At 39.3% G+C, this 27,085-nt stretch overlaps 1 protein-coding gene across 1 annotated transcript in view; it reads right to left on the bottom strand.

Moving 5' to 3' along the window:
* The window catches only part of unc80 (unc80, NALCN channel complex subunit), a 152,477-nt gene that overhangs the window by 5,762 nt on the left and 119,630 nt on the right, over positions 1-27,085 (bottom strand). The window contains exons 63-72 of the mRNA XM_080279925.1: positions 26,431-26,559; positions 25,322-25,342; positions 20,962-21,085; positions 20,255-20,470; positions 19,781-19,965; positions 19,247-19,415; positions 18,658-18,798; positions 11,415-11,591; positions 4,835-4,957; positions 3,125-3,154 (exon numbers count right to left, since the gene is read on the bottom strand). Coding sequence (XP_080136051.1) covers positions 3,125-3,154; positions 4,835-4,957; positions 11,415-11,591; positions 18,658-18,798; positions 19,247-19,415; positions 19,781-19,965; positions 20,255-20,470; positions 20,962-21,085; positions 25,322-25,342; positions 26,431-26,559 — 1,315 coding nt within the window. The remainder of the gene's footprint in view (positions 1-3,124; positions 3,155-4,834; positions 4,958-11,414; positions 11,592-18,657; positions 18,799-19,246; positions 19,416-19,780; positions 19,966-20,254; positions 20,471-20,961; positions 21,086-25,321; positions 25,343-26,430; positions 26,560-27,085) is intronic.

The raw sequence follows: 27,085 nt of genomic DNA, 5'->3' as shown, positions 1-27,085 counted from the left end.
TGTATACTGCTCTCTTCATCCATACCACATAATGTTTGTCTCTGCCAACATTATAATCAATCTTACTCTCACAATCTTTCTATAACACCCGATCTTTGTATATGCCCATATCATCTGAATGTTACCTTTTTTTTCTTAATTGAATTCTGTAATTGCACATCTCATTCCTATTGCTCTTCCTTCTATTCCAGAATACTAATAAGTTTCCACATATAATTCCTATTGCTCTTTCTTCCATTCCAGAATACTAATAAATTTTCCTCTTACCTAAAATACCACCCTGCTTATGCTTATCACTATTCTGAAAAGGGTTATTTCTATAACCTGCAACCTAGCAAGTTCTCTCTCGCTCACTAACCAGACTTCACTCCTGTACAGTAGTGTCTGCAGGAAAACACTTTCACACAGGGTATTTTTATATTCTGTACTAACCACCTAGATTACTTTTAAAAACATTGCCAAGTTCTCCAATTACTCTTTTCCTTAACCTCACACTCCATTTTGCCATACTTACACAACAACACATAGATATTTAAAACTACCAACCTCTTTGAATAATTCTCCTCTTATCTTTGGCCATCATTTCATAGTGCTTCCTCTTTCTATCCTACACTGCCTGCCAAAATCTATCATGTCATATTTTTTCTTTTCGCATAGTGTTATTTTGCTTTTCTTTACTTTCACATTCAGTTTTCTTTTTGTACAAACTCTATCAAACTCATTCATCGTTTTCTGCGGATCACTCTCACTTTCTACCATTAAAACAGCATCATCAGCATACAGGCAGGTTATCTGTTCCATATATTACCAGTAAACTTTAATTTTGCCTCTATACCTGCTGTCCTCACTTACAACTTGCTTATTACTCCATCCATATATGTAATGAGCAACTATGGTGACATGATCCATCCCTATCTAACAGTTACAGTACATTAATACAGTATTAAACAGATTACGAAGCTTCTTCCTCACTTCTGCACATGCACTACAACTATAAAAAATGGACGTAGCTGTCCTTAATATGCTCTGTCCTACATTAACCCCTTAAACGCGGATCGTCGTGTTTGCGACACTCGGCAAAAAGGACATAATGGCGGAGCGTCGCATTTGCAATTCTAGTAAATTTTGAATAACCGCGGGCAAGCAGGCTCCAGCTGGTATTGTCTATCAGTACCACCACCCTCTAGCTACAACTAGCATACTTTATCTTTGTACTACTGACCTCAGTTGTTGCCAAATATTGCGTTTTCCCCCCGTCCCCCCCCCCACCACGGCCCGGCCAGCCTGGCTGTGATACATGGCAGCGCTCTGAGCGCTCAGAACTGTAAATCTGCGATCTCCTCTCACAAGCAGTTTATGCTACTAGGAAACGCTTGTTTCCCCAGTTGTAACACTAGCTTTTTTTCTCACCGTTTGCCCCTGTTTAGCGTCAGTTTACTGCAGGCTTTCAAAGTGACATTATGGCGGGTTCTAGCTCTTCCCAGTCAGTGCAAGCGGCCGACAGGAATGAGAATAAAGTGGCGGGCGTAAGGCAGAATAAAAAGCGCGCCGTGGTGATCTTTTGGGAAGTAATATGATTGAAAATAATGTAGTATACATGTTTTTAGCTGTGAAAATGGAAATGTTTGTTGAGTGACGGGAAGACCGCCGCCACAGTGCATGTCGGCCGTACGCTCCGTTGATTTTAGCCTTATTTTCAGTGCTTATTGTACAAATACGGATTCCTAACTACCTTTACGTTGTAGTATAAAGTTTACTGTGACAGAATGAGGCTGTGGTAGAGGGGAAACCGGGTTGCTGGAGGTGTGAAAGTGAAGATTTGGTTACCCAACTTTGCAAGTCTCCACAAGTCCTTGGGTAGTCCACGAAGGCTCAATACCTGTCTCTGGAGAAAGCTGAATGTAAGTACTATCTGCCATACCAAGTATAATGTTCTAGGGTTAATCTCTGATTTTTGGCGAATATTTTCCTACAGGTACTCAGATCGCGATACAACCCCGCCACTCGGGGTGGAACGACTGTACACGGCTGCGTTTAAGGGGTTAATATACTGTGTGCTTAACACGCTCCATAAACCCTTCCAACCCACCCTGTCACATGATTTCTTCAATCTATAAATGCAACATATGGCTTCTTATTTTTTGTTATAAATCTTTTAACTAACGCCTTCCTCTTAAATATCTGATCTACATACCCCATACTCTCTGTTAACCCACTCCATTCTCACTTACATTTTTATGCTACACACTCCCTCTATAACTGCCCCTACCGCACACATTCCTTGCTCCGCTCAACAAACTAATCTCCCCACAATCTCATAAACTTTATTAAGAATCATTTATCCCAACTCCTTTAGAACTTACAGACCCTGAGTTTTAAAATTATCTACGGTGTATGCTATGTACAAACACTGCAAGGGCACAGTACGGCTACACTGCATTAACTTTTCAAGCTTACTAAAGATGGGGTTAGGATATCAAATTTCCTGGATCTACAGTCCTATTCCCGATTGTTTTTCTCTGACACTATGGATAAATCTGATATAAATCACTAACATAAGAGTTTTTAAAATGTACTGTCCACATCCTATATCGTTATCTATAGCAATGATTGCAGGGCTGTTTTTAAAGGAAGCATACTGAAAATTAATGCAAGATCTATTTAAGGAATACAATAAGTGACTACTTAACTGGATTAAGCTAAAAAAAAAAAAAACTACAGTATTTTGAGACTGCACTGAAGATAAACTAGTGCATGTGTATGTGATATGATAATAAATACAGTACTCGGGATTTGCCTAACACTATATATTTGGCTTATTCTCAAATATGGCAGAAGTTAATCTCATGCTTCATACTAATCAGATATAACTGACTATGGAATTTAATCATCATCATCATTATCTAAATCAAATCTTATGCCCCATACTAGTGGGATATTACTGATTATGGCATCTAGGCAGCATCATCATCATCTTCTAAGTCAAATTTTAGGTTCTATATTTGTGGAATATTACTACCGGTATCTAAACATCATTATCATCATCATCATCTAAGTTATGATTTTCTCCATCTATACATCAAGCACCATAGAGATCTTTGTCGTTATTTCCCACTGTACTTACGATAGTAGAGTGGACCATGAATAACACAGCCTGGAATATGAATTAAAAGCATGAGTAATATTAGACAAATGGCTCAACCTTTGGCACAGGTGGTTTAGGTTTGTATTATATGAAGCAATGGAGATTTTAAAACACCTCTTCCTTGGTTATTTATTCCCCACATTACCCTTTGATATCCTCCTGTATGTTGATGAATGCAACTGTGTTGATAATAAGTAGTAGCAGTAGCTGCAACCCAAGGCTCATCAGATATGTGAACCCAATGGACTGCAGGCTGAAGCTGTCCTCTTCCTGCAGTCCATCCACTATCATCCTTTTCGGGATGGGGGGGGGGCTGAGAGATGCTTGTATAACTGGGCAGCTCCACTGCCCAGTTATATCAGTGCCACCAAGTGAAGGCTCCCCTCTCAAGCTCCACATTGATATTAAAAACAGCATAAGCAGCACAAGAAAAAAGTGCTAAGGTGTAAAACAAGAAATAAACCCCTAAGGAAGAGGTGTTATGAAGCCTCTTATGCCACTTCCATGAGGACCTTAGAATGTCATCCCTTTACAGTGAAGTTAGGGACAAAGCAACAGCAGGTGGAAGCACAGCAAACACTCTTGTCTTCAAACACCAAGCAGTACATTTTCAGTCCTACACATCAACAATAAATGGTGAGTCATCGTATACCCCAAAACAGGTGGTGAGTTTCAATGGCGGCGAGGTGAAACAAAACACTGACCAAATAGACAATTAACATCACATTCCCATATTACCCAACACTTAGAATGAAAGGAAGAGGTTTGGTATTCAACAATGCGTGACAATAGCAACAGTAGGAGTTGTAGTAGTAACCGTAGCCCCAGGTTCATCTGAAATTTAAACCCAGCGGACCGCAGTTCATCGTCCTCCTTCTGGGGGAAAGGGAACTACATGAAGGACATTTGTATAACCAGGCATTTGAACCACCCAGTTATATCAGTGCCACCACATGAAGGCACCCCTCTCCACCACCAATGAGTGGTATGAAGCTGCTGATGCTGTAAGGTTAGCTAATACCAGCAATTCAATTTTAAACTGATCCTACAAGAGGGTTTTATTTACGATGGCTACAACACATTATGCAAGCATTACAATCAAATAAGTTAGAATTAGAAGTAGGAGGAACATGAGATACCAGCTATGAAATCTTTGCATTAGTCATGGATATCAAATTTTCTGATATGGTGTTTTGCATCAATGTCTTTAGCAATAGGGTGATGGCATATAAAATTGGCTGTAAGTGCATTTCAAACTAGTAAGAAATATAGTGCAGTAAAGTGAAATATGTGCCTAAATTGGTTGAGGTTTAAATGGGGTATATGTGACACTTACCAGGAACTCCATGCCTTTTAGCAGGACATACAGGGTAATCTGTAAATAACACTTCACTATAAACTCAACTGACATTATCTTATGTGTTGCAGGGATGGATCAGTTGGCTAACGTGGGTATGACTGTGGCATATGCAGTAAGATGTGAATGAATGATGTAGGAAAGATACTGACAAGAATGAGCCGTCCCCACAAAACACAAGAAAGTGCCTGGTGGAATAGAAGTGGAGTGTTATAAATAGGCCACCCCATATATGGATTAGTGCATTAAAGTGAGGTATAATGTGTCTAAGTTAGTCATGTGAGGGTGACATTTAGCACTTACCATGACATCTGAGCCTATGCCACACTTACCAGGGATGGCTGGCACACTGCTTGCCTGCAGCTTGGGCTGGGAGCCTCGCTTGCGGAGAAGAAAGGTCTTGCGGTAGAGGCGAGGCTCCGAGGCGGTGGCGTGTGGGGAGGGCCGTAGAGAGCCTAATGGAACGAGCCACACCCAGTCAGGCCACACAAGCCAAGCCCGGGGATGGAGAGAAGAGTGACCGCAGCCCAGCAGTTAAGAGAGGCGGCAGCGGGTGTGTGGGAGAGGGACAGTCGGGGACACTCATCAGTCACAGTCAACCACACAACCAGCCAGGTGACATCATTATCACTCTCAAAACAACATGCCACACACTGCACTTAATACTCTTTCTATAATGTATACTGTGCAGCAATTCACAGTATTTAAATACCTGACATATTACCCCTAAGTTTTTAAATTAATTAACTTATAATTGTACAACTTTCTTTTTACTATTATTGAGCTGGAGCAGGTAGTACTGATTTTATAAATACCTTTAAACAGAGGATGGATATCCAATACTCTGATCCATAAACTCAGTATTTTCATATAAGGAACACTGGTACCTGAAAGTGTCTCGGTAATTATCAAGAAATCATCAGTATTTACAAAAGCAGCTGATTCTGAACCAACATATCCTGTATTATTACAGGAAGGATACTTCCAGACAAAAGTCCTTCAAAATTTTACTTGATAACAGCAAAAGCCCTCAATTATGCAAGAATATATATTTTATTCTATACTCCTTCACTTGGAGGAATTCTTCAGAAAAAGACTTCAAGCGACATTCAATACCAAAGAGACATTAGAAATGCTGACTGGAGAAATTATCCTAGACTCACAAAGCTGAGAAGGGTGCTTGGATATTGATTCACTATCTGTAAAACGTGTTTTTTTTTTATTTTACAAAAACTTGTTTTCTCTCCTGTATATGTGAGCATACTTCAAATTGGCTGCATTTGTGACAGTACTAATATTCCTCACCTGAGACAGAGAACATTTACATGAAAATTCTGGAGGTACATCAGTGTTGCTGTTTATTTATATCAACAGCTATTAAAAGTTAGGCTGAGACTGAATAACTTATATACTGTTTGATTTTTCTTATTAAAATGAGAAGGCTTCAAACCAAAATATTTCATTTGATCTAGCACGTCTGTGTGCAGCATGTGTCAATGAGAGATGATTCAGTGCACCATCCGCAATGTACAAGCTAAGTACATTTGCTGTGGTACGTTGGCCTTGTGGCTAGGCTTATCAAAGAAGCACAAAAACAGTACAGAAGATATACAAGATCAGGAATTTTCATAGAACCACAAAAGTTTCAGAATTACTCTACATTCCAGAAGGAAGCCAAGTACGAGTCAGAGCAAAGCCAAGTACAACAGCTACAATGCATTAACTTTAGGACACAGCGAGACATTCATCCATGTTTAACTGGAGTCAGAGGATGCTAGAATTACAATGAGGGCAGTATTTTTTTTTTTTTTTTTTGAAGGTTACTTAGTGGATATACAAAAGGGAAGATTTATATATACACAGTTTATATCATACCAGTCTACTGCTTTTATATTCTACCTATTACATCATGTATTCTGGATAACCATTATTTCTGTATAAAGGACATAACTGGCAATGCATTAAGTTGGCAGGCAAAGCAACATTAAATACTGTATATATATAAGAGCCACTTCCAGCTCTGTTACATCAGAAAATGCTTACTGTATCTATGAGAATATTAACAGGCTAAAACTACTTGAAATTAATAGTTCCTCAAGCATGCAATAATTCTAAGCTATTTATATTTTCCAAGTCTGGGAGGCAGAAGGAAATTAGAAGTTAAAACTGAATTTCATACAGTAAATCTGTTGGCACAAAGAGAAAAGAAGGCAGACACAAGACATGAGACAACATTTACACAACAACGGACGGTACAAAACACTGTGACGTAACACATGAAGCATCTGTTATGTTAGGCAGTGTCATAAAGAGGCCAATGTTATGAAAATGTACACAGACACTGAAGTTCTGGGAAATACTATGGACAAATTAGCATGCAATAGCAGACAGGAAGGACACAGAGTAAGCTTTTTAAAGGACTTACCACAGTTACAGTGGGGCTGTCAGCTGTGCTGCTCTGTGAACTGCTTATCTATGTAGTTTGAACATGCAGCCTTCATACACATGAGTAGCTAACATCTTTGTACATTTCTAACATCAACTGAATAAAAAAAAACAATATAACTTAATATCTTTTCAGTATATAATAAGTTCATCAAACTGACTCAAAAAGTTATTGCTAGGTACACAAAACTGGGTTACCAATGTACAATATACACATCATTTTTACCTATCTTCTAGGAAATAATCCCTTGTACTAAGCTACAATAATTAGAGTCTGTTAATTACACAGAATGTGAATTAACAATACTGATGAGCTATATTTAATATGCCATCATCATGTTTTAAGAAGGAAATGAGTTTACTGATTAACAGAATTATATCAATTTTCATTGGTTGTGATTTATGAAACTGTTTGAAAGAGGCCTTTTGTAGAAAGAATGATTTGCTATAAAAAGATAATCTAATGCAAACTGATTGCATTTACAGTACATTTAAGTAAGTACACATATACTGTCATTACCCATCACATTAAACATTTACATGCTCCCCCTACATATCTACCACATCACACCTCAATTCAGTCCTAACAGGTTACAATTCTGCCTCCTTAAACCACCATGGTCAAGCTCAGATCTACAGTACAGAGTTCTCAGCACGCCACAGGACATTACACTCAGGCTCGGCTGGTCATCAGCGTTGTCACCTCCAATCATGACTTCAGCAGTCACTCTAGTTTATCACATCGGGTCAAATAGGTTGGGTCTATAGGTTGAGTCTAAAAGTACAGGTATTTATAAAGGATATTTACCGTATTACTGGACAAAGGGCTCTCCAAAACAGTTATACAGTATAACAATTATTTATTATTTATTTTTATGCATTTATTTATTTATCTGAGGGGGAATGGTTCATAACTGGAAGATATGGAGAGGTGCCATCAAGTAAAGCAACTCAAACTATAGACTATATGCTAATATGGTCAATGGTCTCACAACAGAAATTTAAATATATACTGTAGTCACTGATGAAGTGTTTGGTAGCTCTGGGTGAAGGCAATCTTTGGAAAATTTCAGCTTACAAAAGTTTATAAATACATTCCCAGGTTAACAGGTAGTAGTAATAGTGGCAGGTTGTAACTTCAGGTTCACAAGAAATGTAAACCCAGTTGACTGCAGGTTAAAATGGCTTCTTTCCTGCAGCCCACCATCCTCCTTTTGGAGGAGAAGGAAGGAGTCGAGGATATTTGCACAACTGGGCAGCTCCAACACACAGATAAATAAGTGCCACCACATGTAGCATCCCTCTCCTGCACCCTGATGTGATCTAGCATACTCGGTCCAACGCTTTAATGTGGTGACACTAATATAACCATGTGACTCCAATGCCTGGTTACAAAAACATCTTTCAACTCCCTTCCAATCCCTCAAAAGGAGAATGGTGGATTTCATGAGGTCGGCAATTTTAGCCTACACTCCACTGGGTTCACATATCAGATGAACCTAGGGCTACAACCACTACTACTTTATTACCATACCAGGTCCAAAGTCATGCATACCAGGTTAACGGGTCAAGTCTGGCACTCTAGGTTAAGTCAGGTGTAGTGCACCTAGTCAACAGGTCAAGTAAGCCATTGTAGTTAGTTTATATTCATCTAACAGTGCTGGGCCACTCCAGCAACTTGAATAGACTGTTGCATGAAATTCAACGAGCCCTTGTTATGATACAGGAATGAATCTCCTCAGTTAACTGTTAATTCAACCCTCCAATCTGACTACATCAGACCAACAACTGAGCTGAAAGAGGTTATGGAACTTTATCAGTCTGGAAAAACTGTTATATGTCAGTTCAGTCATCAGATCCAGGTCACCAAATTCACAGGTTGGGTCAGTCTGCTCACATCTAGTTGCTTTGTTTTCACCTGACAAAGAGCCATAGCCTTTTCTTGGCTTAGCTCATGGCCAAATGTAGCCAGATTGGAGGATATATTTTCCTAGTAACCAAGGAGACATTATCCTACCACATTAAGGTTTGCTGAATTTCACGCACTCATGAATCAGTACTTAAAGTTGTGGTGAAACATAGGCAGACTGGAGGATACTGTAATTTCACCTGGTAACCAAGGAGACTCATTTCTACCCCATTACTAAGGTTTATCATATTTCATACACCCATGACTTAGTATTAAAGCTGTGAGTGGCCCCCATCCCATTAAAAAAAAAAAAAATCTGCAGCATAACAGAAGGTCATGTTTATTACTGTACGGTACTGGGCAGGTCTGGTACACCAGTTTACAAGTCAGATTAACCTGGTCAGGTATAAGTCACCAGGTCCACAGATCAGGTCAGCTACTGTACTGGCCAAGTCTAAACATCAAATTCCTATCTACAGTTGGCCAAAAGCTTTTGTATCTGTCATCAACACTGACAAGGATTTACAATGAACAGTAGAGAGCTTGAGAGCAACATTTCAGCTCAACTCCATTCACATCATTCTGTATTAGATACAGTAGTCCCTTCATATTTGAGAGGAATACATAAGACCCCTGCAAAAGGCAAAGTTCATGTATAACTGGCACTTCCCTAAAACAGCCTCTGCAGTCATAATTTAACTACAGTAAACTCCCGATTATCCGTCTCGGCACTACGCACCATACGACATTATCCAGCATAGCCAATGGCTAAATTAACGTTGTGCCTGGCAGTAAGCATAAAATGTTTGACACTATCCAGCATGAAGGACCCTTTCTTCTGGCTAAAAGTACATTGTTATCCTGCATGAGTCAGTTGTTGTCATCAAACATCCAGCCATAAGTACAAAAAAAGAAAATAAAGAAATACAGTACACAAAAAGAATGGGGTTATACTGTACTGTAGTATGAAAGCGAGAGAGGGAGAGAAGGTTGATGGTTGGTGGGCCTAGCAAATCACAAGGTGCTGGTGGGAAGATGCAATGGTAGGGAATAGAAGAGTTTTCTCTGGATAAGGCAGGGGATGGAGAATTCTAATGTAAAGTTTTCATTGACTGGCAGCAGGAAAGTGGATGTTCTGTCACTCTCCATTGTATTCCTCTGGCGCTATGATGCCGATATATAAACGTGCCTACATTGCACTCTCTGTCTCTTCCAACTCATTATTATTGTTAAATGTTAACGTTGCAATGGGTTTCCCTCTAAAACCTGGCTGGCCCTCTAGTGCTGCTGCGGCTCTCTGACAAGTTGTACTGCTGCCTCCTCATCTCTTCTCCTCTCTGGCAAGTTCAACTTACAGTGTTCTCAAGTGTACATTACTGTACTGTACAAGTGACTTGTTAGATTCTGCTAAGGCATTGATAAAAGTGTATTGGAAAGAAAGGCCGATTAAATTGTGTTACTAAACAAGAAGAGTTGATGAAAATGTGTTATTATACAGTACTAAGCAAAATAATCATGCTACAAAGGCATAGTTAACACAAAAATAGTTAACACATAAAATCATTTAGACAACTGTTTCTTCCCAAGTGAAGTTTGTCTTTGCTACTACGAGACGTGTTTTGTTTCATTCTGTGTGGTCGAGTCATCTGCTAGAATTTTGATTGATGAAAGTACAGTATGGTGTACACAGTACAGTACAGTACAGTGAAACATGCTTAATTTTACTGATTTTTTTTTATGTTTTAATTATTTGTTTTGGGTGTTATTGTACAGTACTCTCCAATAATGTCTTTACATCACCACCTCCATCTTCATCATCACCACCATCAACATGAAAGAAATGTGTTTCTGTACAAAAAATTAGTGAACTTTACATTACATACAATGTTTCAATATTAGAAACATATTTTAGCTCATTTTTTGACAATTTAGTGTTTACAAAATGTGTGTTTATCATTACTGTCTGGTAAAAGAAAAATGGGTCTCCCAGCTGGGCGGCTTTGATATCATCCCCATCGTCAGCATGAAATTGCTTCTGTGCATAAAATTACAGCACTGAACAGTACATTACAGTATTTTATTACTAGGAACATCTATTAGTGGTTTTTTGATATTTTAAGGCATTTTGTAGGGGTCAGACAGTGGATAAGTGTTATAGAGTTGGGGGGTTAGGGGCCCCAGGGGGGGCTTTTGCATAACCTGGCAATATTAGAGTATCCGGCAGGCCTTTGGCTCTATTATGCAGGATAGTTGGGAGTTTACTGTATCTGACTGCCTACAAACCCTCTGTAATGCTCCAGTACATCATGAGATACTAAAGTATACTTGTTTAAATTGTATTTTGAATTAACAACACAGGGTGTTCAGCCATTTCAAAATACAGTCTATCAAAGGTGTATTTTGAGCTGTTTTATTAACCCATGGATAACTAAAGCTGCAAATAAGGAGGGCCAACTGTAATCAAAAGCCTGAACATGTATTTGGCCAACTGTGCAGAGCAGGACACACGAGCCAGGTAGTACAATCCACTACATGGAGTGTGAGTGCCTTTACAGTACCTTTCCCAAGAGGCAGACCATCCCAAGCATAAGAGGTGCGCCTAGTCTGATCAGCCGTGGGGGTGACGGGAGTCTGGGGGTCTTGGGAGGGAGGGGGGGCGGGGCGAGGCTCAGATCTCACAGACAGGTCACGGTGCAGCGCCAGGGAGCAGCCAGTGCTGCTGCTCGACACTGACCCTGACAGCACCCCGGGAGAAGGTCAGGTCAGCATGGGCACAGGGGGGGATCCAGGGCAGCAGAGGGTCAGGAGGGGATATCAGATCAGCAGCAAGGGGTCAGGAGGGGATACTTAGGGGGTATTAGGTTGACAAGGGCTCATGAAGGGAATAAGTCAGCAGGGGGAACTAGACTAACAGGGGTTCAAGAAGGGATAATGAACCAGTATGAGTTCAGGAAGGGACACTTGGTCAACAGTAATTCATGAAGATATACCATGTCACCATAGCATCACAGGGGAGGTACGTGGAGTCAAGGGGGGATCTGAGTCAGCAGAGATTCAAAAGGAGGCACAGGGTCAGCAAGGGTTCAGGTGGGGATACCAGGTGGGCAGGGGCTCAAGAGGGGATAATGAGCTACCAGAAATTCATGAGGGAGACAGCAAGGGTTCAGGAGGGGATACTGAGTCAGTAGAGATGCTGAAAGGGTTACTGAGCCAGCAGGGGTTCAGGAGAAGGTACTGAGTCAGCAAGGGGAGGGGATTTGGGGTCAGCATTGGAAAGGGAGATGACACCAAATTAACAATGGAGTGGGGGTTAGAAGACAGGCACTGGGTTAGCAGGGGTAAAGAACAAGAGTGCCAGACCAGCAGGCATTCACAGGGGCACTGGCCAACAGGGGTGTGTTGAACTAAAGTAACAAGCATGAAAGAGGGAGAGGGGTACTGGGAAGCAGGGGAGGAATTTTCAAAGCATCAAGGAGTAAAAAGAGAGAGGGTACCAAGGCACCACTGTGTAGGAAGGAGAGCACCAAAACACATGAGAAATTGCAGATGGGGTACAAGGGGACTGGAGGTAATAGACAGAGTACTAAAGCATAAGTACTACAATATCAAAGGGTAGAAAATGGAGGTAACAAAGTATCATAGATTACAAATGGGGGGATACAGGGGAACTAGAGGGGTAAGGAAGGGGGTACCAAAGCATCCAAGAGGTGAAGAATGGGGAACTTATGAACCATAGGGCTGTTAGTGGCTTTGAGATTTCACAGCACCTCCTTAATGGTTTATTTTGCCTAGCACACCTTAACACTCTCCTGCATGTTATTTATACTGCTTTATCACTGACATAGTTAGCATCAATAACATACAAGAGGTTACTGAGGTGTAATGTGCAGAATATACAGCTAAGGAAGATGCATTACAAAGTCTCTAAACCTAGAAATACCGAAATATTTTCTGCTTGCCCTCTCCCCTTACCACTGATTAAAAAGAAGTTGTACCCAGAATTTCACATCAAACAAAGACCTGTTGTCCATTGTTAAGGTGGTATTTTAAAGCTCAGTCATGAATGGGTGCTCATGTAATTTGAAAAAGCTTACATTCACCACCTTAACATTCTACATTAGGTCCCAGTTCAGTGTGAAGCTTTGGATACAACTAGCCTCCAGCCAGTGATAGGGATGGAAAGTGGGCAAAAACTCTGGCATATGACCATACAAGAGCTCTAGGAAGGTAAAAAAGGGGGGTGCCAAAGCACAATGAGGCAAGGGGGAAGCTATAAGGGCACCAGAAGGAGAAGCAGGAGGAAGGGGAGACTTAATGATACTAGCAGCTGAGTTTCTTGTGGCAGTGGTGAAGCAGAAAAAAGTATACCCTCTAATTCCTTCCCTTTATATCTGAGTTTCTGAATGTAATGCAGAAAACTAAACATATACTGTATTCAAATCAAAACTGTTAATTACTGAATAGACATTACACAACTCTTATTAAGTTGAACTTAAATGAGCAATAATATATTACAGTACAGTATTTTGATTAATCCTTCTCTTATTTATTATAGTTACACAGTTTTTCATCTCTGAGTTACCTTGTATCCAGAAGTCAGAATACTACCAAGATAATCAGAATTACATTAAATGCAGAATAAAAAGCAATGGAAGGAAAGAATCAAGGAAATAAGACAGTCCTTCTGCTATTTGGTAAAATCTTACAACTCCTGCTGTAACAATGATTTTTTTTTTTTTTCTGAAAGAACAATACAGATGTTTAAAAAATAAAGAAATCACCCAGATACAACATCCCAATTTTACAAGACTTCAAAAAACATGACGTAAAGTCTATTTCAAATTAAAATTACACTCAGCTATGACACATCCTCCCACATCTGTCCATACTCCCTCACTCAAAATTCATTCCATCACCTCTAACTAGTAGTACTGTAATAGTAGCTGCAACCCCTGGCTCATCAGAATGTGAACCCAGTGGACTGCACACTAAAGTTGCTCTTCTCTGGCAATCCACCATCCCCACTTTGGGGAACAGTGAGGGGATTGAGGGATGTTTGTATAGCCATGAAGCACAGCCACCTGGTTGTCTAGGTGCCATCAAGTGAAGGTGTCTCTGTCGAGCATTTCTAACAAAGAATGAATGATAAACAATTATAAATGAATGAACTACTTCTCCAGGTGATGGCATAAAAGTAAGGAAGTGTGAGCAGTTGTGGAAAGTGCAAGTTGTGGCCGGGTGTAATTCAGAATGGACTTTACTTGTGATGATGGACAAGAAGACAATGTCTGATCACCACACTCCTTGACACCACCCTCCCAACAACACCTATAAACAATAGTAAAAGAAATACACAGTAAGAGATGAAATAATCAATTCCTTACACCTGCAATGAACACAGTATTAGTGGCTATGCAACATAAAAGATGAATTATTATAAACACAACAATGTCATGTAAAAATTTTTCTTAAATTTTCACTGGAATATGGTGCACTGTTTTTGGTCCTTCCTATAAGCTGCAAGCACAGCATTTTGTCATTTGCCTTTAGTTCTTCATTCATTACAGTATTATGGCATAACAAGTGGTGATCTTATCTCTATATACTAATACATATACACTCCACGTTATGACCAAACTGATACAGCAGGAATGCAGGTCTATGTCTTTTAAAAACTATACCTCCTAAAATATCCTCTTTAAAACTGTAATTCAATCTTGTGGAAAACTGCATAGTCATACACATACAATGATCATGAAGCTAAAAGACTTGGTAGCTTTTCTGGCTGCACTGTGTGTTAAGGAAATGAGTAGGTGAGACACAACAGACACACTAACTGAGAAATTATCTGAGTGGTGCTAATAATCTTGCTGCAAGTCATCTGCCTTGATTCTGCATTATTTTGACTTTAATGCTTTCATAAACATTACCATAACTCCTACAATATTCTCTGAGAAAGTATCTTGTAAGTTTGTCTGGATGAACACGAGCAAAGACTCTCAATGAAGGATGCACTTAATATGAAGCTGATATAATTTAACGCTGGAATATAACATGAACACTACAGTAATTCACTATTTTGTGTGGGCATATTCACTTGACTAATTACAGTCACAACATACATATTATTCAGTTTCTTTAAATATATTAATTCCAATGACTTAATCTTATGGATATGATTATGAACCTGTTCTCTGTTAATTTAGAAGAAACTAAGACAAGAAATAATAATCATTAGAATCCTAATACGCTATTCCTGTCATTCTTAGTACATCAATTAACTCCTTCAATCTGATGACATATACTGTATTCTTGCTATCTCATCAATTTTATCCAGCTTAGGAGAGACATTTCAAATGGAGAGGTTAAACATAAACTTTATTAACCTCTTCACTACCAGAGGTCCTTCCCAAGTTGGATAATGCTGCCTGATAGTTTGATTGAATAAAACAAAAAATGTCACTAGACTGGATGGGTTAAGGGCTAGATATTGGATGGGAGAGGGGATGTTTGCCACTAGCATCTATGCACGCTGGGGATGGATCCAAAAGGAGGAACTAAATTTGCTAAACACAGCGTAAGTTACTGAATGTGGAGAGGCAAAGTTTAGTTACTGAAAGGAGAGACTAGGTCTTCTATAGATGGCATGAATTACTGAATGTGGTGGTAAAACTTACTTGCTGAATGGGGGAAACTAGATTTGCTAAACACAGCTCATATTATTGAATGTGGAGGGGCGTAACTTACTTTGAAAGTCAATTTTCTCCAAGTGGTGTCGCCATAACTGACTCTTGGCATTAGCAGCAAACAAGGGATGGCATGATATAGTGCACATGCTACTGTACTTACTTTTATAGCTGAGCATTTTTGGGATGAGATAAAAGCAACAGGCCAACTTGAGGGGAGGGAATATGTAGGGGAATAATTCAGAGCATATCTATTGTAACGTTCAGCTGGAATGAATAAAGAATTTGGAAAATAACTTGCAGCTATTTTGTGCAATACCTCAATATGTAAGGCTGTATCATACAATAGAATAATCTTATATAAATGACTGTGTATAAGTATTTGTATAAGTATTTGTACAGTACTTAGAATAATAAAAGATGATATAAACAGAGACTTAATATTTTCTACTGTAAGCCACTTGGTTTACACTGAAAGTTACAAACTGTATCACAGGCAACATGTTTTCATCTCTCTGTCTTCATTCAAAGAAGACACCCGTTAAGAGAGGTTACCCCTCTCTGCAACCACCACTAACTTTTTGTGGAGATGAAAGTGACATATCAACTTAAAAAGCCTGAGGCTCAGGTGTTCACAAATCCACTGAAAGCTGTACAGGGAGAGAAATCAATCCCAGTTTTTATAATATGATGTTGCACTTAATATGGTTGGATCCTACTATGCAAGGACATCCCTGAATGATCCTACTATGCAAGGACATCCCTGCATAAGGAGTGTCATGATGCGATACTCTTCTTGTGTAAATATTTACATACTAAGCAGTTTTATAGTCTCCCTTTTCTTGTACTTTCTGTGATGAGCTTCCTTCCAATTCCTCTCAGTGGCTGTCATCTTAGCATCACAGGTGCTTGTGTGCCTTAAAAGAGCAACCTGAGTATTTGTCACAGCAACAAACCCCCTAGCAAGCTGAAGCCTGCTGACTGCTGGTCATTTGTCTCCATACAATGACAGTAGAGTGAAAAAAAAAAAAAAAAAAAAATCCAAGACTGAGAGCTCATTTTTCTCTCACATGAGAGAGATGGGGACAACCAATGTTTTATAACCAACAGAGGAACAATGTTCCTACTCCTCCCCATGCTGCCTTTTGTGAACACAAAGACATACAAAATATCTCTCCTAACAGTGTCCATGATACTGTGGTGATTCATATGCAAGGATATCACTGCATGGTGGGAACCCCCTATATAATGGGATACTTAAAGTGCAGTCATTCCATTACAAAGTTTTCAAAGGGCACTGTTCTTTACAACATCCAATGAATCATGAACATCCTTGCCTTAACCTTCTTAAGCCTCAGAGCTGTTTCCCTAACTCCCACAAAATGCCAGAAGAGGTTGCAGAGAGAGTGAGAGGTGATCCCTTGTCTTAATGGTTGTACCCATCTCTTTCAGTAGGAGAAAATGGGCTATACTGGGTTGAATAATGGACAGAGAGAGAAAAAAAATTTGTTCTTGTTGAAGAAAATCACTAAACTGTACTGTCGCTAAGTACAGGTACCTTCATCAAAGATAGCAACAGGTATGGTTAACTGCAACAATTTACTAAATAAGTATATTTTGTTAATTTGCCTAAATCATCAGGGACTAACCCACATTATTCAGTACATCAGAACCGATACTGAAATTCAAGTATGGTCATTCATTCATCATGAACATATTTCCAGTATGATGCATTTTTTCTTGAACTACATTTTCCAGCATTACTGTCTGCATCTTAGAACTGTACTGAAAACCTGCCTATAATAACTGCTCGCTTCACATCTATGTACAAGTTAAGTTTCCAGAGAACAGAACAGTACATATTTTATTAACAAACATGAATTATATAATGATAACAAATTCATGAATGAAAGCACCACAAAAAAGCAACAGGTAATTCATGGTATGTTTGTGATCCTATGATACGCTAATAATTTTCAAGCAGAGCTTATCATGCTCAGCAACAGGTAAAGACGATGCATACACTGTCTGAAAAAAATGCCAGATGCTTTCTTGCAAATCCGATTCATTCTCCTGGATAAAGAAACAAAGTGGCAATGACAAAAAAAAAAAAAGTATTCTGACAACATTAAAAACCTATAGCAAACTATACACCACTTACATTTAAAGCAGCAATGAATAGATTATGCATTCAAAATGCCGGCATGTCACTGATGAAAGAAACCATAAAACACCTCCCACAGTGACATAAGCAACACTGCCATATCAGCCTCTCAACCAAAGGAAGCGCACGAGACACCAGAAACAGGTACACACTCGACCCATATTCTTATCAGTTGAGGATGGTTCCTAATACCTCTTCCTTACCAGTTTATTTCTGCATATGGCACATTCATATTCTCTCCTAAGTTATTCATGCAGTTTAAATACCATAAGAGAGAATACCAAAATGTAATATTGTTAAACTGCAAAAGAAAGAGGAGTTAAAAAGTCTCCCAAGATGACAAACTACAGGCCCAGGGCACACCAACACCAAATCACCAGTGCAACAATTAATAACCTGATAAAAAATGGCCACAGTGCAGGTCCTAACCAATACAAGTCAAGCAGAGGTAAAAACATCAGAACAGACTGAGGCCCCATCATCAACACAACAAGCTGAGAGTACAGTGGCTAGAATTGAAAATGCTTATAATGGCAAGCTGAACCACCCAGCTTGAACAAGTAAAATATACATGTATATGCATAAATGTGCAGACACTTTCATACTACTGTAAATATATATTTTTTTCCATACAAATAACATTAACATGCAGAAGCCAGTGCATAATGCTAATTCTACTTGAGAGTATGATAATTTCTTCATATACTGCTCGTGGATGCCAAGTACATCCAATATAAATTCATGAATCAATGTTGCACATCAGTTATACAGTAGGCTGTGAGATTTCATAATAGCCGTAAATTTGTTCACATCAAAAGCCACTTATGAATATCAGTAACATTTAACCAATCAGCTGGACAACAAGTTACAGCATAAATCCCATGTATTATAGGAACGAGGTGAAGACAAAGTAAGTGTGCATCAATACATAAATAACACACAAGGCCTCACCTTTGGATCGGTGTGGGGGTGAGTTAAGGGGCCTGGGTGGGCAGTCCGAGGGTGGCCCAGCATAGGAGAGACGCTGACGACGAGACACTTGGGATACTTCACTCTGGATCTCCAAGGGTGAAGGGCGTATGTCTTGCTCTCCTGCATATACATACATAAATACAAGTTCAAGAGGATTATCTATCTACAGGCAGATATCTTAACCCTGGAAGGGGTGGCCACAAACTAAATACCTCCCTGTCACCCTGTCCTATGCCATCAGGCTGCCCTCATGCCAACTTAAAACCATCTGTGTTCATATATTTCTCCATCCCATCTTTCCACCTTATCCTTGGTTTATCCTTCTACCTCACTCATATACACTCTCCTAGTCAAGAGAATTGAACTAAAAATTCAACAAGAATGGGAGATAATTTATGCATTATACTACACTCTTTCAGTCTAGTTTCTCAATAATGAAAGGCACACATTTAGCTCGCCTGTGTGCACGCGTGCACACACACACATACACACACAAAGCACTCATCAGCTATATAAAGGCAAGAAAGCACAAGCAAAAATACCTAAACCTGTGAGTACGTGAACTCACCCGATATTTTGGCAGAGATGATTTCCTCCTTCAGCTGTTTGACCTGATGTGCCAAGTCAAGGAGCAGTGAACCCCGGCAACGTGGTGGGGGCAGGGCCCGGCCATGTACGTGTTCTCGCACCAACAGTCTGAAGGTCTCATGGGTTTCCTCAGCACAAGGAATCTGCACCTGCATCACCACATATCATTTGGTTTATCACTGTGCATTTTTTCTGACCTAACAAAGATCCCTAATCCCTTTCAGTTCAAAAAATGGCAGTGTGTGTAAGTCTGCAGGGTGGACTGGAAAAGTAACCAGGGAGACTCATTCCTACTTTATAACTAAGGTTCACTCAGTTCAAGTTCTGGGTGTGGTCCAGTTCCATCAGTTAAAACAAACTAAATATGGTTAGATGTAGTTATGAACTACAGGTAAAATCGTTATAAGACATGGTTTTGCTTCAAATTTAACTCACAAATATTTAACGGAAGCTTTTCACACTCAGTACTACTACATATTACATAAAATAAATGAAGCAGTTAGACATGAATTACCTTTTTGAGAATGAATGGTCGCATTTGTATAAAAAGTGGAGTGCGGAAGGTGACCACAAAATCAAGGAAGTCCCACAGTGCAATGCCGCCTTCACCCCGTGTGTCCATGTCCCGGAGGCAGTGCAGTACTCGGTGCCAGTCCTGAGACAAGTGTTTCTCAAAGCACACCATCATCACTTTCAGACCTGGAAAATTATGCCATATTTATTCATATAATCTTATTTGCCGTTATCCCAGGCTCACGTGGATGTGAACCTAACTGACTGCAGGCTGAAGCATAATTTTTATGATCTTACGGGCAAAATAAACTTCCTCATGAATTCCTCCATAAAATCATAGTAACTGTAGTTCTATAAATGCTGAGATTTGGACCTATGTTGGTATAGCATTTTTTGCTTAGGATCCCCTCATCTATCATTTCCCAAAGCTATATCTTTTCCTCCTGTACATATATTGCAGCATAACACAACTTACCAAGAAAAGCAATGCGGAGGATGGTTGGCTTGACTTTCGGATAAGCGCGAGGGTCAAGCTGCTGATGCGACCATGACTGAGAGCGAGGGTCGGAGGTCGGCATAGTCTTTGTCTGAGGGCCGTGTAATGGGGCGACCTTGGCCAGTGGGGGGTTCATGGCATGTAGTACCACAGTCAGAGCAAAGCTGATATCTGCCTGACGCATCCTGGGGGCATCTGGTTGTGGGTGTATAAGACCTAATTACTACAGTTCATTCCCCATAATTGGGGGAGCCTTTTGTTCATTTACAGCCTATTTAATATAGTTCAGTGGCTGAATAAGACAATAATACAGTTTTAAATCATATCCATAGCACTTCTCCCTGACTAGCGCTATGTTCTACATTATCCGCTGTTATAGCTCAGTGGCTCTATATCCCTTCCATAGCACTTCCTCATGATTAGCACCATATTCTAGTACTGTAATACTAGGAACAAATTTTCCCTCTAACAACATATACAGGTATTTTATTACTTTTAACAAAAATTTTATTTCACTTGGTCTTACAGTGGGGTACTTAATGAAGGTTGTATCTAACCCCTTCCAGTTCAGTAAGTCAATCCTAAGGTGAAAAAAATTCATCTGGAGTTAGCAAGACCAAAATCAAAAGTACATAATTATAGAGATGAGATTAAATTAACAACCTAATAAAGATTTCACAGCATACCTTTACGTCCACACCCAACTCGCAGGCAGAGTGGCAGCAGAAGATTCATGATCATATTCTCGGTCTTGTCAGTGGTGGGGAAGAGAGATGAGCCACCACATATCTGCTCCAGGGAGTATGTTACCTGTAGCACAATATGGCATCAGTCTACCAGCATCCTATCATAAGTCTCACATCATTATGCTGCAGTCTCCCTCTTCTTTACCTTTCATCTTTTCCCATTTCTATATGAGATCAGTGTGTTTGGTCAATCTTTGCCATACTACTTGGTCCTGCACCTATTTCCTCATCAACTCTTTCCCTCTCAAATCCTCATTCACACAATCCATCCACCTCCTCTTCAGCTTTCCCATATATGTCTCCATGCCTCTATCACAGTACATCATCAATCAATGAATCAATCAAAATTTTTCAAATAATCCCACACTTCCTATTACAGCAATCCCCATAAAGAGGTCCATGATACTGAGGGGTTTTCTATGAACTGGGAGCTACACCCAATGCCAATATTGGCTATACTTTCCAACATTTGCCAGACTGTAGGATTACAAATCAGAGCATGAATAAAGTGATTACTGAAGGGAATGCCTGCAGGTAGATGTCTATACTGATGACTGATGATAATGGTCGAGAATTTCAGTTCCTAAAAAATTCAAATTTTCAAAAGCCTCTTGATCCTACCACTTCTGATCTTGGGAACAACAATGGATTTTACCATCATCACCTAACATTTACCACTGCCTTCCTCTTGTCTATATGCTAATATGAACTGGAACACTGAAGCTGTTTAATGAAAAATGGAGGCTCATGGCATAAAAAGGAAAAAAAAAGGGCTAAGGTGGCACTGAAGTTTTCTTTTTTACTTTGTGTTCATAAAAAAAAATCTTTGAGTAAAGGATTTATAAAAATTCTGAAGACTGTGAATATGGCTGACATCCCTGGAGAACATCACTAAGGATCCAGTTAGACACAGGGAAAACAACTGGAGCTGTCCTGGGGGGTCCCATCTGGCCCAGTTCTCTCATGGCTACGGTGAGTGACTCCTGGTTAAAATGGATAACTCAGAGACTAAAAGCAAAAGTGGGTAAGCCTGTGCCACTATAAGGGTCCAGCAGTTTTATAAGTTTTGGTGTCCTAATAAAAACATTCTTGTAGTACCAAATAACTCCCAAAGAAATGGAAATAAATGCCAAGTTAACTCATCCATAATGCTTTTGCTGCATCAATCATGTCCACTATCTTGAATTTCCCACTGTCATACACTACGTCTTTCCTCCAAAGACCTATCACATCACCCAGTTTTCACAATACTTTTTATCTGTGAGTCCTGAGAGCTTAAATCACTTCAGTTCTCTAAAATGTGCCATTCACTCATTCCCCAACATTGCACTATTTACACATTTCTTTTATCTTCCTTCACATAAAGACTCGATAAATACAGTCCATGTTATACACACAGCAATTATAAGCATAATAAATTAAAACTGCAACACAAAGACAATAATAAAATGAACCTGAGAAAATTAGACTTTACAAAATCATCACTCTGATTGAAACAGCAGAGTAGGAAATAAAAGATGGATATTTGAGAAAAAATGCATGCTTTCTAATTAGCATTTGGCTTTATAAAATGAAGAATAGGGAGCAATTAATACTGCACTAAAGGGGAAATATAGTAGTGTGCACTGAATAAAAACTGCACTCAGGAAGTTCCAAGTAAAAGTGAAAGCATCTATGAGCTAATACAAAATGACCAAGAAAGATTTCCATGAACTGAAAATCTAATTATAAAACAATTTTTCCTTACCTTTGGAAGAAGTTTGGTAAAGTAATAAATGTGTCCTACTGCTCTGCTTATGACAGAAGATAATCAAATCATGAAACATCAGACTACATGAAAATGCAAACAGCCAAACTGGTGTTTGCGATGACAAAAGGCCATTTTCTTTTTGTTGAAAGCTTCTACTTATAAAGCACAGACACGCACACACACACACACACACACACACACACACACACACACACACACACACACACACAGAAGCCCAATTTCTCTCTCTCTCTCTCTCTCTCTCTCTCAAAAGTGGTGTCAAACCTTTGTTATGCACTCCTCCATCCAAAATTCATCCTACTAGTTAAATCCCTTGTCAGTTTCCTCGCCTCATCACTCTCCCTACCTTGATTTCTCACACTGATTTACCATATCCATCCTAGTCCCCAGTGCCCTGAACTGAATAATATAACCATTACCACTACTGTCTACTCTGTCTCAATTCTCTAATAGCTGCCTTTCCCCTCTTATATAGCACACCTACCTATCCCAGAGTTTTTCTTAGTTCTGTAGCATGGTATGAGAGAAATTTACCAACATCCACTCACTTGATGTAGTGCTGCCTACTTCTTCCTTATCCTTTATCATTCTTTTTCTGTGCCTGCCCTCCTCTCTTCCTATATCTCCCATCTCTCCTGTCACTTCTTATTGCTTTTCTTTCCTTTACAGGTGGCTTTACATTGAGTGACAAGCCAAATGGTTTCCTGTAAGCCAAGAAACCATTTACAATGCTGGGTGGTAACCATATAACTAACCCATAAGTGCTCCCTATGTGTCAACAAGTGGGTTGGTGGAGGGTTAGTGCCCCTCCCCATAAAACCAATAACTCAAAGTCAAATGGCCACCCCTTAAGGGATTATGGCGTCTGGCAATAGATAGATAGATAGATATTGGAGAAGTGATAAGATCTTGCAAGTTAAGATGGTTTCAGCATGTTGAGAGGAAAGGGGAGGTTGATAGGAGCGTCACACTAATGAAAGTACAAAGAAGAATGTCCAGATGTAAAACGTATAAGATTTGAGACGAGATTCTATATGGAGAACTTCGAGACAGGAGTCTGAGAATGGAAATGGTTCAAGACCGTGACACATGAAGAGCTGCCATTGAGTGAAAAGACCTACACATGCTAATGCAGTTCATGATCTTTAAACATAACATAACATACTGACACTGTACCTACCAAATTCCCTTAAGCCTCACAAAAGCAAAAAATATTTTTAGAGAAGTAATTCATTAATTCAGAATAATCTACATCAGTAACATTTATAAATAAGTTTTTTTTATACCAGACAATGTAATCAACAATGAAAAAAAATTAAATGAAAATGATTGTTTCCATGCTCAGTAAAAACAGTGAAAAGGGACAATAAAAAAAGAATCTGAATGTTCCCACTGTAAGAATTTGCAAAGGAGAAAGAGCTAAATTTCAAGAGATTATATCCCTGTGAATGAGTACAGAAGTGAAGGCATACACTAGATAAGGTGCAGAAGGGAGGTACCATCGCCATCAAAAGTTCACTGACACTTTCTTGCCAACATGGAAAAAGGAAGGAATTAGCAAAATGAAGCACATAGCAAAAGAGTTTAAGAAACGACACTTGCTGCTATTCAGGGAAGAATGAGAAATGTGAAAGGCAGGACACAAATTGCTGGCAACTGTCAGCAAACTTTTGCTTGTGATGGTATAAAAGGCTGGGTATGAAGTCCTCTCCTACTACTGTACCAAGAAGACAAGGCATTAAAGAACTGCAACCATGGAGCTATGCATCACACATGTAAATGTAAAGGTCAGTAAAGTTCACAACTCTACACTACAGTACTGGAGAGCTGCAATATTTCATAAATTTTCTAAAAAGTTCCAATAAATGGAATATGGAAGTGTTCATATGGTCAACAAGACTATTCCTGATAGTATAATCAGCACTGGTGTTTTTTCTACAAGACTACCTCCCAGATATGTTGACACCTTACCCACAGGAGTACTGGTATGAAGTAAAGACATCACACAGACAACAAGAGAGTTTCAGGCAGTATTTTTGATCACCAAACTATATTATTCAGTAGAGGGAAGCACCCCGATCTCAAAAGGGTAAATCCTGTCTTCGTTAACCTCAACATGATATTTAAAATATTGTGTTTTTGCAGGGCTACACTAAGTAATTATAATCAGCTAAGGAAAATGTCCTGCCAGAAACTGCATTTCTTTAGCTAAATTGAATGAAATTTAATATAAAACACAAGTACACAAAGGTGGCAAAAAGTGCAACATGAAATTTCATGCATTCTAAAATGTTCCACTGTACAGTATTATCACAAACATACAATACAGTACTTAATAATTCTAAATGCTTAAGAAAATAATAATAACTGAAATCTTCCATATTCCATTTGCCAGGCAGGGTCATGTGGTGTGGGAACCCAAGGGATCTGCTTCAGAGAGGCTAATGGTGAAATCTGAGAGGGAAGGTAAGTCATAAGTAATATAAAATACGGCTATAAAACTCCCCCTTAGCTAACTGTTTTGCTCACCCCTGTTACATCGCTGAACATCTGTAAGAGAATGCTGAGGTTACTGGTGGCTGTGCATTGGTGAAAAATAAACTGTACTCACTATGTCAATACAAATGTACAATTCAATACATGAAGTGAAACAAACCTCATATAAATGCCATGATCTGAAGAAATTATAGAAAAGAGAACTTGAATATTATACAGTACAAAGAAAAACATGAAAATCAAGATCTGTGGTGATGGATGTGTGAATGAGTTTTCACTGGCTGGAGTCTGGTTATGGTGACTGAATATGACATCAGAAATGAAAACAAAGTTATGGGCCAGTAGAATATTAATGATAATATTGTTATGGTTATGATCATGGGGTAAGATATAAAAAGAAAATCTCAAGATTTGAGATGATTATGTAAACAGATCACCATAAAATACAGCTGAGTGATTAGAAAAGTCATCTATTATCTGCAGAGAAACAAGCTCAAGCCCAAACTGGGGCAGAGAACAGTTTCATAGTTTGCATCTCATTAAAACAGATGTTTGACATTCCACAAGACTCACTGACATTTCATAAAAACATCCCTCCACTACTACCATCACACCAGTCCTCAGTGAGACAGCCTTAAAATGTAATTAAAATAAACAGTGGGTACTTGTGCTGAATTTATGACATGTGAAGGTGTGTGACATTTTGGAGGACTGCTGAGTTTCAGGGAATGAGCTGTCAAGTCTATGCCAGGAGTTGGAAAAAAACAACAACAAAAATATCAAAGCTAAGGGGAGGGGTGAATAATGACTCAATCAAAGTCAGATGTGTTGAGAGATTGTGAGTCAGTGGTAAGGGATTGTGAGTCCTAGATATAGTGAGGGATTGTGAGTCAGTGACGAGGGATTGTGAGTCACTGGTGGGAGATTGTGGGGAGTTATAATGAAGCAGTGAGGGACAGTGAGAATCAGTGGTGAGAGATTGTGAGGAGTTATAATGAAGTGGTGAGGGATTGCAGGATTCATAAAAGTGGTGAGGGATTATAAGAGGTAAATATAAAGTGATGACAGATTTTGGGGAGTCAGTGGACTGGTGAGGGACTGTGGAATGTCAAGGTAAAACCAGTAAAGTTTGAGTGACTAACCCCCAGTGCCAGAATCTGCATGGCAATGATCTTGACCACCATGGAGCAGAAGTGAGGTGGAGGTGAGTGTGTCCACCCAGCAACACTGTGGCCTTCACCCTCACTCACACGCTCTCCCAGGATTAATGACTAAAAAAGGACAGCATGTGCATGGTAAGGAAATAGGTAATATGGTGAGCAATGACAACTGAGAGAAACCTCCACACTATCCCCTAACTGGCCTACCATTTCATGGATACTTAAAATATGCCATGTATATATGTATTTTCAACCAGTATCATTTATAAAGGCCCCAACACGCTTGCATGCATCGGTCTTCGTCACCTAATGGTAGCTCTCCACACTGCTCGATCTCTGGCAGTCTACCAATTCAGTTCTTGCTTACTGATACACCAAAGAATAAGCATGGTGAAGAGACTATGCACTAGCATAACATACACTATTTACTTGAGGTACAAGTAGTTATAAGTACTAAACATTTTCTCTGGCTACAGAGTACTAAGGAAAAGTATGAGGCAATGAACATAAACTAATTAAGGGTAGCTTATTGTTTTCTTTTATTTCTTTATGTATACTTGATCCATCTGAATTACGGTGCTGCATAAATATTTACTGAAATCATAAGGGACCTCAAAGATATGGGACTGAATAGCGA

This window comes from Coenobita brevimanus, chromosome 81 (genome assembly GCF_032717465.1).
Source record: "Coenobita brevimanus isolate Jiangsu-jjx chromosome 81, ASM3271746v2, whole genome shotgun sequence".
In the NCBI taxonomy this organism is placed as follows: Eukaryota; Metazoa; Arthropoda; class Malacostraca; order Decapoda; family Coenobitidae; genus Coenobita; species Coenobita brevimanus.
Note: the sequence above shows the minus strand (reverse complement) of the source record. Positions and strands in the feature narration are given on the sequence as shown.